At 44.8% G+C, this 17,561-nt stretch overlaps 1 protein-coding gene across 1 annotated transcript in view; it reads left to right on the plus strand.

Annotated features, from left to right (window-relative positions):
* Nucleotides 1–1,813: 1,813 nt before the first annotated feature.
* LOC126251374 (transient receptor potential-gamma protein-like) overlaps nucleotides 1,814–17,561 on the plus strand; it is a 586,511-nt gene continuing 570,763 nt past the window's right edge. The window contains exon 1 of the mRNA XM_049951758.1: nucleotides 1,814–1,986. Coding sequence (XP_049807715.1) covers nucleotides 1,814–1,986 — 173 coding nt within the window. The remainder of the gene's footprint in view (nucleotides 1,987–17,561) is intronic.

The raw sequence follows: 17,561 nt of genomic DNA on the forward strand, positions 1-17,561 counted from the left end.
TACATACAATGAAAACAGTTACCAATAAAGGGTGACTTAATGACACTTCAACACTAGTGGCAAGCTAAGATCCAATTACATAACATGACAGAACCACTTACATAAACAACTACAACAGAAACACTGATCTTTAAAAATGAATGTTCGAGTGCTCAGACGTGTTAATAAAAGACTACTAAAAGGAGATGCACAAGGAACTCAGCAGATACTATGCAATTTAAAGTTAAGCCAGTTGTCAGTCGCTAATATTTAAGGAAGCACGTTCGTATAAGAACAGGTTACATACAATATATATTTATACATCTACTAGCTTAAACCGCCTTGGCGAAAGAAAGATAAATAATAAGCTTTGGAAGGCGGTATGTGAACAACTCCTGGTAGTGGCCAGGTTCTTAAACACTGCCAGGCCTAGACGTCGGATGACATTTCACTCCCCGCCAAGGCTCCGGCACAATCAAAGGTTTTTGCGCGAATCACAGAGTCATTCCAATGACTCTGAAACACAGAAACACTCGGCCGAACGTTTGACTCGATATATGGGTAAGCGTGTAAAGGAACACGATACACCACTGACGAATTCGCAACTTTGACCTTCAGAATTTTCCACATGGACATCCGTATTAATAGAGTGTAGGCTTTGAAAACGCCAACATAAAATCATTTGATTACAAGAAACACAGAGCACTAATAAAAATTCTGAGAAAGCTTTCAAATAACGGCCACCATTTAACTAGGCCAACATCGTAAAGTTCGACTATAAAGGCTCATCATAATAATAAAATTTAAATGCCTCTGAGTCCGTCGGCCAACAAAACACAGTTACGACCATTTACTCATATCACGTACACAGTACGAAGGAACGGGTTCCACAGCCTCACCGCTTCACTTCAAATTTTGTTCCCAGCGAAGTCACAGAACTAGTATCTCCAAGCTGCCCATGTTCCCAAAACGGCCGACCAGTTTCACACCACAACATATAACGGTCATCACGCTCGTTCGGCAGCCGTTGACACTCGTCTCCCAGCGAATGTCGCGAGTTCTCGAGGGTTACCCGTCGAAGGCTAACAACCAACTCGCTTCGCCCGCCAACCTCAATCGATCTCAACGATACGTGAAAAAAATAACACTGGCGCGATCTCACCACGGCTCAATAGTGTATTTTGCAGAGAATCTGCAAATTGCAACTAAACAGATTAAAGTCCTCAAGGAAACAGTAGTGAAGGAAGAACTGCAAATATCTTTTGAGAAGACACAATATATGAACATAAATGCCACTGATCCAGTCTGGACAATGAGGACCAACTATGGTGACATCAAAAGAGTTCAGAGGTTCAAGTACCTAGGAGAGATTTTGACTCCAGACAACAATGAAAAGGCAGCAAATGAAGAACGGGAAAGAAAAATGGAAACAGCATTCAAATTGTGTCAGAACACATACAAATCTAAATCACTCTGATACCTAGCCAAATTCCGACACTACAGCATAGTCGTCAAATTATATGCATTTGAGACACTAGTCAGGAATGGATATTCAGACTTGGAAAAGAAATAAAGGGAATTCCTAAGAAAGACTCTTGGTCCCAGAAAAATATCAAATGAATTTACTTTCCGCCTAAGATCAAATCAAGAATTTTATCAACGCTTTGAAAACATCACCATCATAATGAAGAAAAGAAGACTGTCTTTCTATGGACATATTAAAAGAATGGAATCAGAGAGGCACGCCAACAAGATTCTTCTCTTTCAGGAGAACTGGAAGACATAAGTTCCACAGGTGAAAGAAGTGCCCTGTGATCTAGGAAAATGCGGGATCATGGCAGAAGAAATTGTGAACAGGCAGATCTTTAGGAAAAGGTTTGCGGAGGTGAAGGAATTCTTCGAGGAGAAAACGAGCAAGAAGAGGGTGCTCTCGGCAGAAGAAGGTGCACGAGGGAGCCAGCGGATGAAGGAGTACTGGCGGAAGAGGAAGGAGGAGGAGTTTAGAAAGTGAGGGAAGTTGTGTAAACGTAGCCCATAGATGGCTGTCACGAAAATAAATAAAAAATATGAACAAGGATGTGTTTCAAGCGATCCATTTGACTCGTATAAGTTGTTAGCAAATACACTCCTGGCAATTGAAATAAGAACACCGTGAATTCATTGTCCCAGGAAGGGGAAACTTTATTGACACATTCCTGGGGTCGGATACATCACATGATCACACTGACAGAACCACAGGCACATAGACACAGGCAACAGAGCATGCACAATGTCGGCACTAGTACAGTGTATATCCACCTTTCGCAGCAATGCAGGCTGCTATTCTCCCATGGAGACGATCGTAGAGATGCTGGATGTAGTCCTGTGGAACGGCTTGCCATGCCATTTCCACCTGGCACCTCAGTTGGACCAGCGTTCGTGCTGGACGTGCAGACCGCGTGAGACGACGCTTCATCCAGTCCCAAACATGCTCAATGGGGGACAGATCCGGAGATCTTGCTGGCCAGGGTAGTTGACTTACACCTTCTAGAGCACGTTGGGTGGCACGGGATACATGCGGACGTGCATTGTCCTGTTGGGACAGCAAGTTCCCTTGCCGGTCTAGGAATGGTAGAACGATGGGTTCGATGACGGTTTGGATGTACCGTGCACTATTCAGTGTCCCCTCGACGATCACCGGTGGTGTACGGCCAGTGTAGGAGATCGCTCCCCACACCATGATGCCGGGTGTTGGCCCTGTGTGCCTCGGTCGTATGCAGTCCTGATTGTGGCGCTCACCTGCACGGCGCCAAACACGCATACGACCATCATTGGCACCAAGGCAGAAGCGACTCTCATCGCTGAAGACGTCTCCATTCGTCCCTCCATTCACGCCTGTCGCGACACCACTGGAGGCGGGCTGCACGATGTTGGGGCGTGAGCGGAAGACGGCCTAACGGTGTGCGGGACCGTAGCCCAGCTTCATGGAGACGGTTGCGAATGGTCCTCGCCGATAGCCCAGGAGCAACAGTGTCCCTAATTTGCTGGGAAGTGGCGGTGCGGTCCCCTACGGCACTGCGTAGGATCCTACGGTCTTGGCGTGCATCCGTGCGTCGCTGCGGTCCGGTCCCAGGTCGACGGGCACGTGCACCTTCCGCCGACCACTGGCGACAACATCGATGTACTGTGGAGACCTCACGCCCCACGTGTTGAGCAATTCGGCGGTACGTCCACCCGGCCTCCCGCATGCCCACTATACGGCCTCGCTCAAAGTCCGTCAACTGCACATACGGTTCACGTCCACGCTGTCGCGGCATGCTACCAGTGTTAAAGACTGCGATGGAGCTCCGTATGCCACGGCAAACTGGCTGACACTGACGGCGGCGGTGCACAAATGCTGCGCAGCTAGCGCCATTCGACGGCCAACACCGCGGTTCCTGGTGTGTCCGCTGTGCCGTGCGTGTGATCATTGCTTGTACAGCCCTCTCGCAGTGTCCGGAGCAAGTATGGTGGGTCTGACACACCGGTGTCAATGTGTTCTTTTTTCCATTTCCAGGAGTGTAATTTGGAAGGATGGCGCAAATGAGACAACGAGATGAATGCGGCAGATTACAGGCCGTGGTCAGTAGTATTTAGTATCGTGATCTGTAAATTAGGGCACTGGGCGGATTTTGACCTCCGTGGCGGCGGCAAGGCGACAGACACGCGTGCGGGTAACTCGAAATGGCGGCTGCTGTACCGCACTTCACTTCAGTTCTCAGTGCTTACAGTTATTACATCACGGCAAGTGTGGGTACGGGGTGCGGAAATGAGGTATACCCGAGTGAGGGCGCCCTGTCTCCCGCAAACTGATTAAATAGGGAATATGCCACACAATATGTTATTGAAATTGATTTGAATTTCATGTGGTGAGATCCTTCCTCTCTAGCACACACTGAGAGACTGAGTATTCTTCTCGCCAATATTTTATAGGAGGAGTGGGGAGGAAGGGGGTGAGGGCTCGGGGGTGGGACGTGGTCCGTTGGAGGCGTTTTGGACTAGATCAGTCACACACACACACACACACACACACACACACACACACACACACACACACACACACATGTTGTTGCTGTGGTCTTCAGTCCTGAGACTGGTTTGATGCAGCTCTCCATGCTACTCTATCCTGTGCAAGCTTCTTCATCTCCCAGTACCTACCGCAATCTACATCCTTCTGAATCTGTTTAATGTATTCATCTCTTGGTCTCCCTCTACGATTTTTACCCTCCACGCTGCCATCCAATACTAAATTGGTGATCCCTTGATGCCTCAGAACATGTGCTACCAAGCGATCCCTCCTACTAGTTAAGTTGTGCCACAAACTCCTCTTCTCCCCAATTCTATTCAATACCTCATCATTAGTTATGTGCTCTACCCATCTAATCTTCAGCATTCTTCTGTAGCACCATATTTCGAAAGCTTCTATTCTCTTCTTGTCCGAACTATTTATCGTCCATGTTTCACTTCCATACATGGCTACACTCCATACAAATACTTTCAGAAACGACTTCCTGACACTCAAATCTATACTCGATGTTAACAAATTTCTCTTCTTCAGAAACGCTTTTCTTGCCATTGCCAATCTACATTTTATATCCTCTCTACTTCGACCATCATTAATTATTTTGCTCCCCAAATAGCAAAACTCCTTTACTACTTTCAGTGTCTCATTTCCTAATCTAATTCCCTCAGCATCACCCGACTCAATTGGACTACATTCCATTATCGTCGTTTTGCTTTTGTTGATGTTCATCTTATACCCTCCTTTCAAGACACTGTCCATTCCGTGCAACTGCTCTTCCAAGTCCTTTGCTGTCTCTGACAGAATTACAATGTCATCGGCGAACCTCAAAGTTTTTATTTCTTCTCCATGGATTTCAATACCTACTCCGAATTTTTCTTTTGTTTCCTTTACTGTTTGCTCAATATACAGATTGAATAGCATCGGGGATAAGCTACAACCCTGTCTCACTCCCTTCCCAACCACTGCTTCCCTTTCATGCCCCTCGACTCTTATAACTGCCATCTGATTTCAGTACAAATTGTAAATAGCCTTTCGCACCCTGTATTTTCCCCTGCCACCTTCAGAATTTGAAAGAGAGTATTCCAGTCAACAATGTCAAAAGCTTTCTCTAAGTCCACAAATGCTAGAAACGTAGGTTTGCCTTTCCTTAATCTATCTTCTAAGATAACTCGTAGGGTCAGTATTGCCTCACGTGTTCCAACATTTCTACGGAATCCAAACTGATCTTCCCCGAGGTCGGCTTCTACCAGTTTTTCCATTCGTCTGTAAAGAATTCGCGTTAGTATTTTGCAGCTGTGACTTATTAAACTGATAGTTCGGTAATTTTCACATCTGTCAACACCTGCTTTCTTTGGGATTGGAATTATTATATTCTTCTTGAAGTCTGAGATCTTGCTCACCAGATGGTAGAGTTTTGTCAGGACTGGCTCTCTCAAGGCTGTCAGTAGTTCTAATGGAATGTTGTCTACTCCCGGGGCCTTGTTTCGACTTAGGTCTTTCAGTGCTCTGTCAAACCCTTCACGCAGTATTGTATCTCCCATTTCATCTTCATCTACCTCCTCTTCCATTTCCATAATATTGTCCTCAAGAACATTGCCCCTGTATAGAGCCTCTATATACTCCTTCCACCTTTCTGCTTTCCCTTCTGTGCTTCGAACTGGGTTTCCATCTGAGCTCTTACACACACCAAAATTTTTCAACAGGACAAAGCTGATATGACTCTCTCTCTCTCTCTATTCGTTTAGTTGGTTCCGACTCTTCGTGACCCCATGAACCAAATCACGCCACTTTTTCCTGTCTTGCACTTTCTCCCGTAGACCTTCCAGGTTGGAACACATTGCTTCCGTGATGCCATCGATCCATCTCATCGTCTGACGTCCTCTTCTTCTAGTTCCTTCAATCTTCCCCAGCATTAATGTTTTTCCAGCGAGGCATGCCTTCGCATTGTGTGTCCAAAGTAGGTCAGCTTTTGTTTTAACATTAGACCTTCCAGGGAGGAATCTGGTTTCATTTGCTCCAATATTGATCTGTTGGTTCTCTTTGCAGTCCATGGAACTCTAAGAAGTTTCCTCCAACACTACAATTCGAAGGAGTCAATTCTTCGCCGTTCAGCCTTTCTAATGGTCCAGGTCTCACATCCATACATCACAACTGGAAAGACCATAGCCCTCACAATACGGATCTTTGTCGCTAGTGTTATATCTCTGGACCTTATAACCTTGTCAAGGTTTGACTACTCGATTCATAAATGTCAAGAAACATAGTTCCATTGAGGAGAGGCGCTGGACCAAAATTTTCAAAAATAAAATCCCTTCATGGCATGTTTTTTTTATTCATTGGTACTTACTCTCTACGAACACAAAGACACCTAATTTATACTGGAATTTTACAATAAGTTCAATCGTGTAATGGTATTCATCATATCGATAATTTAGAAACATTCTCTTTGAATTAGCTTTAAGGAAATACACAAAAACAGTCATTCACTTTAACAATTAAAAAAAAATTCAATAAAATCTGGCACTGGGCTAAATTTCAAGAGAACAATTCTAATCATACCAACACTGGTTGTAACATCGTTAACTAGAACTTAGCAGGAGGTTCTCAAAATTGCTCATTAGAATTCACAGGTCATGAGAAAATAAAACTCATCAATTACTACAGAATTCCAGCTAGACACGTTTAGGCCACAACCTTACCCAACATTCATATTAAAATTTTTTGGAAAAGCTACAGAAATCAACATATCCCGTTTACAAATAGAAATGGTTTTCATTTTTTTACAATCAGTACAGGCTTGTTTTGATTGCGCCTTTTTCCCTTAGGACAGACACAGAATGGCCAGGTCACAATATCAAAATAACACCTCTCCTGCTGAGCTCAGATACTTCACAGTTAAGCAAAAGGTTCCTGAACCGTCAGCACACGACACAGTTACTATTTGAAATTACTGACAAAAAATTGCAACTGATGCAATCAACACTCTGAATATGTTTAACAAAGTTAGCGTGCCACCCAAGTCCCAAGTGCAGCTGACCCAGTTATCGGTTGTCCGTACGTACAGTGACGTCCTGCTGGAAGACAAGGAAGCACACACTCTTGTCCTGGCCAAAATCCGAAGCAGAGCCCACTCCACGGCCGTACCTCGCATCTTGTCCACGCCGCTGTCCAGAACAGCTGCCAGCGCCAGCCCGTTCTGCGACTCCTCGCGGCCTCCCCAGCGACTACCGACTGCCCTGCCTGGGCCTGTGGAGTGCCATTTCATACATTTCGCGCTCCACAGAGCCTACGTCCCTCAGTGCGATATCAGCGATACAGCACAGTATAAACTGATAGGGCGGACTCAGTGTGGACACGTCAATCTCACACCCTTAAAGTAAAACTCCCCAGGAACTGCTCACCTTAAGCTGGTTAATATGGGTACTGACCTCTCTGTCCGCAGCTCGTGGTCGTGCGGTAGCGTTCTCGCTTCCCGCGCCCGGGTTCCCGGGTTCGATTCCCGGCGGGGTCAGGGATTTTCTCTGCCTCGTGATGACTGGGTGTTGTGTGATGTCCTTAGGTTAGTTACGTTTAAGTAGTTCTAAGTTCTAGGGAACTGATGACCATAGATGTTAAGTCCCATAGTGCTCAGAGCCATTTGAACAATTTTGAACTGATCTCCCTGTACGTTTGCAGATCTTTTACCAAGTAATTACCAGGAGTGAGGACCCTAACCACCATACGTGGGCCGATATGTCTGGGTCCTTGTGATGGACTGGCCTGCACAGAGCCCTGACCTGAACCTGTACAGCACCTTTGGGATGGTTTGCAAACCGACTTCGTGCCAGGCCTCACCGACTGACATCGATACCTCTCCTCAGTGCAGCACTCCGTGAAGAATGGGCTGCCATTCCCCAAGAAACATTCCAGCATTAGAATTAGAAATTTTAGTATTAGAATTTTTTAATAGGTTGGTGTATAAGATGCGCAAATATTCTCGTAGAAAATCAAACAGCACGTAGGTATGTCATCAATATGGCCATAAACATATGGAATACTGTGGAAAAAATATGGAAGTTGACATAAAATTGGTAAAATTGGAGGAAAACCGTGTATAATCACGAAAAATTGATGTTACGTAAAAATAGAGGGAAATACGGTGAAATATGTAAAATCGCGAAAAACTAGAAAACATAAATTTTGCGACAAATTCCATGAAAAGAGTACTGAGAAAAATCAAAAAATGGCATGTTCCGAAGGAGGCGAGTAGACTGATGCTATATACCTTAATTGTGAAGAGGAGGCATACTAGAGACATGAAGTCAAGGCGAAACGGCAGCATTATCCTACACGTGAGCAACACAGCCTAGCCTCGGACTTCGGCTTCCGTGAGTAAGAGGAAGGTTACCAGGAGCGGTGCTAAATTGCGGTAAGATTGTTACATCTCCTCTGGCTACTGATCGTGGTGTTTATTCCGTCGTGAGAGGTCACTGTTTCTTCGTATGCATTTTTGGCTGTCGAAGATCATTTTATAGGGCTGTTATGGGCGTATCATAATTTCCAAACCGTAATCGGCCTTGAACTTCGTAATCACCAGGCGTCATACACCTCTGGAAACACGTGTAGTGTTTGTATTGCTAGCCCAGTGGTGTAAGGCGCTGCAGTCATGGACTGTGCGGCTGGTCCCGGCGAAGGTTCGAGTCCTCCCTCGGGATGGGTGTGTGTGTTTGTCCTTAGGATAATTTAGGTTAAGTAGTGTGTAAGCTTAGGGACTGATGATCTTAGCAGTTAAGTCCCATAAGATTTCACACACATTTGATTTTTTTGTTTGTATTGCAAAGAATTGATGTTTTCTTTGGTGTGCAAGGTAGTAGTTTCATCACTTCACAATTTGTCGCCAAAGTAAGCCGTAGACACGCTTGTACGGAGAATGTATGTCATGCACTCTGAATATATTTATTAGATTGAAATATTAACAATGGTGCATTCCGCAGGATTAATAGGTAGGAAGCCGCACTTCTCTGGCATTATACTCGTAGCATACAAGTCCATAACCGTGTAGCCTTAGGAATGCATGTGTTTGTCTTCCACGATCATTTCTCTCCTACCAATACCTTCTTCGTTCTGACCTTAGACACTAGAGCAATATTTCTGAAGTGATAGCACAGTTGATTTACGTAAAATGCTTCAAACTACGTCCGTCTGGAGCTCCATCATAACCTTATGTTATATCATCACAAACTCTCATATCTACTATACACCAATAAAGGGTGATAACTTCCTCGAAATGCGCATCTGGATAGATCTTGTGCACTTGGGTGACGGCGTGAGTAATATTCGTGCGGACCAGTCTTTGTGAAGACCAGTTACGGAATCGGCTCGCTGTGTTCCTTCACGAGACGTGGAATGTAGGGCCTCCTACATCTAGTCAGTTGCAAATTGAATCAGTGATAGTGTTGCAGGAAGGATTGGTCAAAGACAATCTAGGGGAATTTTTCAATCTCCAACTTTATCCTAAGAACGCGAGTATGCTCTATGACTCCCATGTGTATAGGGGCAATTGGCAGTCGTAATCGTAAATTGAGTGCTATGACCGAAGTGCTAGAAGTATGTAGATTTGTATAGGACGCTGTCCAGTATACTTTGCTGTATATTTTTTCGAGAATCAACAGTGAATTAAGATACCACACAGTCATAATATATCTACATTCGCAATCTAGTATATGATACAAAGAGGTGGTAGGGTAGCTTAGCAATTATACAGAAATTGGGAATCATGCTGCCACATCATTGGTCTGTGTTGAAATTACGGGAAAACTGGTAAAACTGCTAAAATTGATCACGCTATCAATTGTGGTACTTATTACAGTACATCGATGGTGTCTTTTCCATCCCTTTCCGTCCACTGGTACACTGATGATTACCACATACTGATTGACTAACATCATTTGTTTGAGATATAGAATCTTAGCGGGAGCAACACCCTCCGAGGATGGCCTGCACAGAAACAGTGATCACATCCATGACTGCAATGTGAGGGATCAGTCGAAAAGGAACACCTAGACATCTGCTACCACATCACTGTGAAAGATGACTCTAGATGCAGAGGTCATCAGTCACCCTCGGACAGCTGTATGGGAATACAAACAACACTCTTCCCGTTTCCATCTGTTGCAATGTCTTCCACATTTCTTTGTCAATAACAAGCACCACCTCTGTCTTTTGTTTCAATCACATTGTGTGTATTGTGGAAGTAGCAGCAGTATAATTTACACCATGTTTTCTGTTTTCGATATATCAGAAGACAGGGACATGGTAATATGTTATCGAGCTCTCTGCTGGATGATGTTAGTGGAGTGTTTATAGCTCATAGTTTTTCTCTGTTGGGTAGTAAAAATAATGAGGAAGGAGAGAATGTTTGGATGACGTATGAATGCACCCTGGGGGACGCACATCTCCTTTGGACTGCAGTACCTGTAAGTAGTTTGGACATGTACCGCATTGCAGTAGCAAAATCCTAGTCCTCCTTCCAGTTCCTGTATAATGTGGAGTCTTCCTGATTTTCCTGATAAGGAACATCACTGTAACTACTCGCACTATCTTTCCTACTATCTCGTGTTCCAGGAGAAAGCTTCGTTTGGCGCTGGCCTTACACATTATACATGTTTGGTGGAGCTACAACAACATGTTCGCATTTCCACCTAGTGGTCAAAACGTGGTCCTATCACATCTGTTTCTCCACGGGATGCAGAATGTCTTAGTTATAGCGCTCTCTGACTTCCTTGCAGTTCCGACTTACATTGGGACAATCACACGGACGAAGCTGCAGAGAGGGCCGGCAGAGACTGAGCGGCAGTTACAAGACACATATGGACTGTCTGGGAAACCACGATGGAGTTTTTGCTGTAGCAGACACGTTCGAAAAAGTTGACTCGTTTTGAGATATGAGAGTGGCATGAATACGCTTCGCCACAGTATCTAACGCAAGTATGTGAGTATGTGGTTGAATGGATAGACCTGATTACAAATCGCAGACAGCATTTTTACAAGAAAGCGAAACCCTATCGGTGACTCTTGTGTGCGCCAAGACCGCTTTTTATGGAGGGTGACAGTAACATACACTACTGGCTATTAAAACTGCTACACGAAGAAGAAATGCAGACGATAAAAGGGTATTCATTGGACAAATATATTATACTAGAACTGACATGTGATTACATTTTCACGCAATTTGTGTGCATAGATCCTGACAAATCAGTACCCAGAACAACCACCTCTGGCCGTAATAACGGCCTTGATACGCCTGGGCATTGAGTCAAAGAGATCTTGGATGGCGTGTACAGGTACAGCTGCCCATGCAGCTTCAACAAGATACCACAGTTCATCAAGAGTAGTGACTGGCGTATTGTGACGAGCCAGTTGCTCGGCCACCATTGACCAGACGTTTTCAATTGGTGAGAGATCTGGAGAATGTGCTGGCCAGGGCAGCACTCGAACATTTTCTGTATCCAGAAAGGCTCATACAGGACCTGCAACATGCGGTCGTGCATTATCCTGCTGAAATGTAGGGGTTCGCAGGGATCGAATGAAGGGTAGAGCCAGGGGTCGTAACACATCTGAAATGTAACGTCCACTGTCCAAAGTGCCATCAATGCGAACAAGAGATGACCGAGACGTGTAACCAATGGCCACCCCATACCATCACGCCGGGTGGTGCGCCAATATGGCGATGATGAATACATGCTTCCAATGTGCGTTCACTGCGATGTCGCCAAACACAGATGCGACCATCATGATACTGTAAACAGAACCTGGATTCATCCGAAAAAATGGCGTTTTGCCATTCGTGCACCCAGTTTTCACGTTGAATACACCATCGCGGGCACTTCTGTCTGTGATGCAGCGTCAAGGGTAACCGCAGCCATGGTCTCCGAGCTGATAGTCCATGCTGCTGCAAACGTCGTCGAACTGTTGGTGCAGATGGTTGTTGTCTTGCAAACGTCCCCATCTGTTGACTCAGGGATCGAGACGTGACTGCACGATCCGTTACAGCCATGCGGATAAGATGCCTGTCATCTCGACTGCTAGTGATACGAGGCCGTTGGGATCCAGCACGGCGTTCCGTATTACCCTCCTAAACCCACCGATTCCATATTCTGCTAACAGTCATTGGATCTCGACCAATGCGAGCAGCAATGTCGCGATACGATAAACCGCAATCGCGATAGGCTACAATCCGACCTTTATCAGAGTCGGAAACGTGATGGTAAGCATTCCTCCTCCTTACACGAGGCATCACAAGAACGTTTCACCAAGCAACGCCGGTCATATGCTGTTCGTGTATGAGAAATCGGTTGAAAGCTTTCCTCATGTCAGCACGTTGTGGGTGTCGCCACCGGCGCCAACCTTGTGTGAATGCTCTGAAAAGCTAATCATTTGCATATCACAGCATCTTCTTCTTGTCGGTTAAATTTCGCGTCTTTAGCACGTCATCTTCGTGGTGTAGCAATTTTAATGGCCAGTAGTGTAGTCGTTGTGATCCTGTGTTTAATAGCGCAGTCTTTACGCAAAATGAATGTTGCCAGTAGTGGAATCCTTGTGTGGTCAGCTGCAGCTGTCGGTTCTCACTGTTGTTCCTCGAAAAGAACATCGACTTCCCTTCAGGGATTCCCCTTTGAACTACGTGGTGACTGTAGTCCGACTGCTGAAAAAAAATTACTCGACATGCTTAGTGACTGTCATGATCAATTTTATTACTTAGTCTATCAATCTGATATCAGAGACGTGCTCCCTGGTGGATGGAAGCGATGGATAGGGCAACATGGATATGATTCTTGACTTGGAGCGACAAACAGGCTTTTTTTTCGTTCCAGGGCTGTATTTTAACGATATTTCAGTCTCCTCCACCTACACAGGGAGACAACCATCATAATAAAAGCACACGTAATCCCGAATTTATAAAGTGACACGTAGTGTAAACCTGATATTTAGATCTTCCCTGTTCTGTTATTTAAGAGACTTCATATGTGGCGAGGCATTTGATTACCTTAAGAGAGGGTTCGAAAGTGGTGATCTTAGCACTCCATCGTGAACCAAAAATGTGTTTAATATTCTAGTCCTGTGATACATGATGTGACAGATAAGAAAAAATTTTTTCCTACATGATGAGAAAATACTTGAGGAAATGTAGTCTATGCCATGCTGCTACAGGATTTTCACAGCAAGTAACACTACCTCAGCGATGTGAAAAGCGTGTACGGCTCGATTTCTTCTGTCTTCGAAAATAACTCGTGTAAAATGGGGAAATGTACATTTCACGTGAGAAATTCTAAGTATATGGTAAACAACATTGTCATATCGGATTGAGCAAAGTGGAATTTTTAAACTCGTGGGTGTGTGTCGGGGTGGAATTGTTTAGCTCTTTGGCGGTTAGGGGGGCGGAGCGTGATTTCTGCCCGGCCGGCTGACGGGAGCAAACGCCTGGCCGGCGGGCGGCGGACCCAGCTGTCAGCCCCCTGTGGTCACTGCAGGCTGCGGGCTTCCCGCACACAGCCACTGTTCAGTAACGGTCTCCCTCAAAACAAAAGACAGCTTCGAGACTAACCAACACTTTCAGCTGTATGTTTATTATGGGTTCAAAAAGCAGTTAGTTTAGAAAAATTATGGGAACTTTTCAAATAGTAATTCCTGAGACGTGAAACTTACACCGTCGATGTATGTGTCTACAACATACTTAAATTTCATTAACGTCGAATGAATGTGTTTCAAGATATATAGTTTTAAAGTGAGTAGTGCATAGCGAAAACGCCCAAATCTCGGACAAGTCTTGATGCTATCGTAATTAAAAAAAAATTTAGAACCAAATTGTGTCGTGTATCTGGACTCAGATTTAAACAAAGAATATATCTGGATAACACATTTTGTGATAGATCCGTGGCTTCGTTTGTAATTAAAGCCTAAAGTCGATTCTCCGCAGTAAGACATCGGATAGTAAACGTCTGCCTTCTTCGTGCTCGCTGTTTTCTTTTTCAGCTCGCCACGTTCAGTACGGTTTACTTTAGTGTTTTCCCATCCTCGTTTTTGACGTAGGCTTTGGACTGCCGCTGGCTGAGTCAAAAACCTTTTATTTACTTTTTTATTTTTATTTTTTCTTTCATTTGCTTCTAACGTACACAGTTACCAATATTTCTTTAGTGTGTGATATTTTTCGAAACAAGGCACCATGCAGAGAACCACATCACACTTTTTGCATCTTACGCGGGTTATTTTTCGCTGTGAATGAGCAGTACATACTACACAGCGTCTCTGGGAAATCTCCTTTCTCTCCGTTGCTACGAGGAACCCAGGTTAATGTCCCTCTTTATTCTGCAGCCGGAAAGGGCTTTCTTCTTTGGTTGTCCGTGGGATTGCACTTCTACACGTCTGACTATGAAATTTATCAAACGGATTATTTCCAAGTGTTATTTCGCAAGTGGTACCTTCTCTTGCTTTTGTATTTCAAAACTATTTTTTGCATTAAGCACACACAAGTCAGTCAAATAAAAGTAAACTGTCTTGTATCACTGCACTGTCTTTCGGATGCACTGTACGAAGATAATAGCACGTTTGTCTTATCAACTACACCCACTGGCTTATTACAGTTGACAACACAGGTAGGTTTCAATTAGTTCTGGCCTGTTCTGTGTTCTTTTCTCCATATCTCCACGAACTATAGTCTATTTACTGTGGAAAGCAGCCAGATTTCTTTCTTGTGCATCCTTTTTAGTGCCATTAATGTTCCACAGGACTTGAACTGTATGTCCCCATTTTTCAGCTTGTATGGCAACGGTAGTAGATGTTTCCTGTTTTTGCGTACTGTTCCGACAGCGTGTGTACATTTATCACGGACGCACAGGAATAATTCGGGGCTCGAATACTAAATGTCTAAATAAATGGAAAGGCCTTCATTGAGGTATGGCAATAAGAAACTGTCAACAACATCGCCTGATTTTCCCCAAACAGCTTTTGAGATTCTACTTCTGTGGCGGCACCAGTGCAGACAATATGATCCAAAGTATAATTGGTTTGTATGTCACAAAGGACGACAATTTTAATGCCAAAACAACTAGGTTGATTTGGTATGTACTGCTTAACTCAAAGCCTTCCTTTGAAAAGTAGCAGAGTTTCGTCGTTTTCAAAGGATGCTACTGCCTCGCGGAATTTATTTTATGTGTAATCTACAGTGAGACATATTTTTACGAGAATATCTCGAGATGCGGTAGAATTGTCACTGAAGTGCAATAGACGCAGGGTCAACTGGTACCGATCCCGGGCCATTATGTTAGAAAATATTGGTATTTGAAGCAAAGAATCTGTCGATCAATATTCATTCATTTCTAAGTTTTTACTTATAGGCATAAGCAGAGAACAGGCTAGGAAGCAATAAAATTCTGCTTGTTCTATATGCTTCCAGCGTGCTAATCTCCTGGGTACCACCGTCATTTTTTTAGTAATAAATTTATAACAATTATTGATCCGTGTACAGATGGCAGACGCGAATTCTATGGACATGAAGTACGAAAAGAATATCTAAATGACTTGCTGACTCTTTGAAGTCTGCTTTTAACCCGCTAAATGCGTCCACAAAACGGTGCCATTCCGTGACTGAATGATTCACCGTCCAGTCATACCTTCTTCTTCCTGACGAAATTTCACTTACTTCATCTTCTTTTCCGTCTTCAGAGGAAGAATCTTGTGTTCGTGATGTCGAGGATTGAGCAGTACGTGCAGACGCGTGCAACTCTTCGTCGCAAGAAAGCTCCGAAGTATCACTACAGTCTTCGTCGCTACTATTCATAAGAATATCCACGATTTCCTTGTCTGATAAACTGTGTCCCGACATGGCAAAGGCTACACACGTGAACGCTGTCGTCTCACCAGAAGCGAAAAAAGGACTGGCCGAATGTTAGGCTCGTAAGCAGAAAGGGCCCATGGGAGGTGAAAACTGAAGCGCTTTCCTACATTACAAGGAAGGCCAGATAATGAGACTGTTGTCGGAAATGCAGACAACAGCGAGAAGCCGTTCTATTGTGTACGTTTACCTGCTTCCGAGCTCGGACGTATACGAATGCCACTAGCCGTCTGGGCTTTCCGCCTGCCGGGCATACACGAATACCCGTAGCTGTCTGCACTTCCGACCCGTTGGGCGTACATCTACACCCGTAGCTGTCTGGCCTGTCTATCTGCCGGGCGTACATGTACGTCCCTAGCCGCGAAAGGGCTGGATCTACTGTACACATCCGAGCCACAGCTGTATGTTTCGCTGGCGGCGTTTGTTTCGCTGTGCACTGTGACTGTCGGCAGGGCTACGGCGACTGCACGTTGCCGGTCAGCTCCGTCTGTGACCTGCCTGGTCTTGCCCGCAGCGGCGAGAGCCGGCAAAGTGTCCAGTGTGCTGGAAGTGGGCGTGTGTGTTGCTTGAGGGAAGATTCAAAATGGTGGGTGTTTGCACTCGACGTACGGATAACCTCCGAATTGCTACCACTCTAATCCCTGGATGCCCTCCGGGCCGGGGGTGGTGCACTCTGGCGTACACCCGCCTCAATGACTGTAGCTGCGATCAAGGCGGTAGTTTTCAATGATCTCTAAGCATCGGCCAGCGGCGTACGAGAAGGTTGGCGCACTGCGTGTGGACGTCAGGACACGAGCGCACGCAGTGTGCGACTGTTTCAGCAATCTCCGGGCATCTACTGCTAAGGACTGTATCGTGGTTTTAGTGTGTCACGTTTAATGCTTCTAACTATATCATAGCGGTATTCGTTGTTGTTTTTGTTGCTGTTGTTACTATCCTATCACCTCATTGACTCCTTCCTCCCCCCTTCTTCCAGCTTAGGAATTCTATAGCACTTTCAAAAACCAAATCGCAACGTCAAATTCCTTGTTGATCAATTTATTGTTTCTGATACTCGTATTGCGAGCACGCATGCGTTTGGTGCGGGCAGAGGGGGTCTGCGCAGGTGTGCGTATCTCTCCTGGCCGGAGCGCTCGCGATCGCCACTTTGCGTGATCGGTTGGATTTTTTTCGCCAGATATATTTAGTGGAAACGTCGTGGTGGAAAAGGGTGTATGTGCTCTCAAACGTTTGTGCGTGCAAGATTTTGTACATTTTTGTGCTACGATCTATGTGTGACGGTAATTTCGTTACTTGACTTGTATGATGTTTGTGTGTCACACACAAACGTCGAAAATATGTTTTATTACGAAGAAGGATTATCCTAAGGTGGAGGTGAATGCTGTGAGCGATGTATTTAACTGCTGTTGTTAAATAATTAATATGATAAGGTAGTGCAAATGACGTATTTCACTCTATTTTGATATTGAAATTGCGTCGGCTCTCCTTTGTCTCCACCATTAGCCAATAGGAATACTGTATTCTGAGGAGACATGAAAACCACCATCTGCGTCTTTTGGGACGTTGGTTCGCACAGACAAACAGAGAGAGTGGCCTCCTGAGAGAGACAGAGACAGGAAGCGAGTCTGGAATTTCCCCATCAAAAAGTGCCGCCACTTGATGCTTTGTTTG

The sequence above is a fragment of the Schistocerca nitens genome, chromosome 4, assembly GCF_023898315.1.
Source record: "Schistocerca nitens isolate TAMUIC-IGC-003100 chromosome 4, iqSchNite1.1, whole genome shotgun sequence".
NCBI classification, from domain to species: Eukaryota; Metazoa; Arthropoda; class Insecta; order Orthoptera; family Acrididae; genus Schistocerca; species Schistocerca nitens.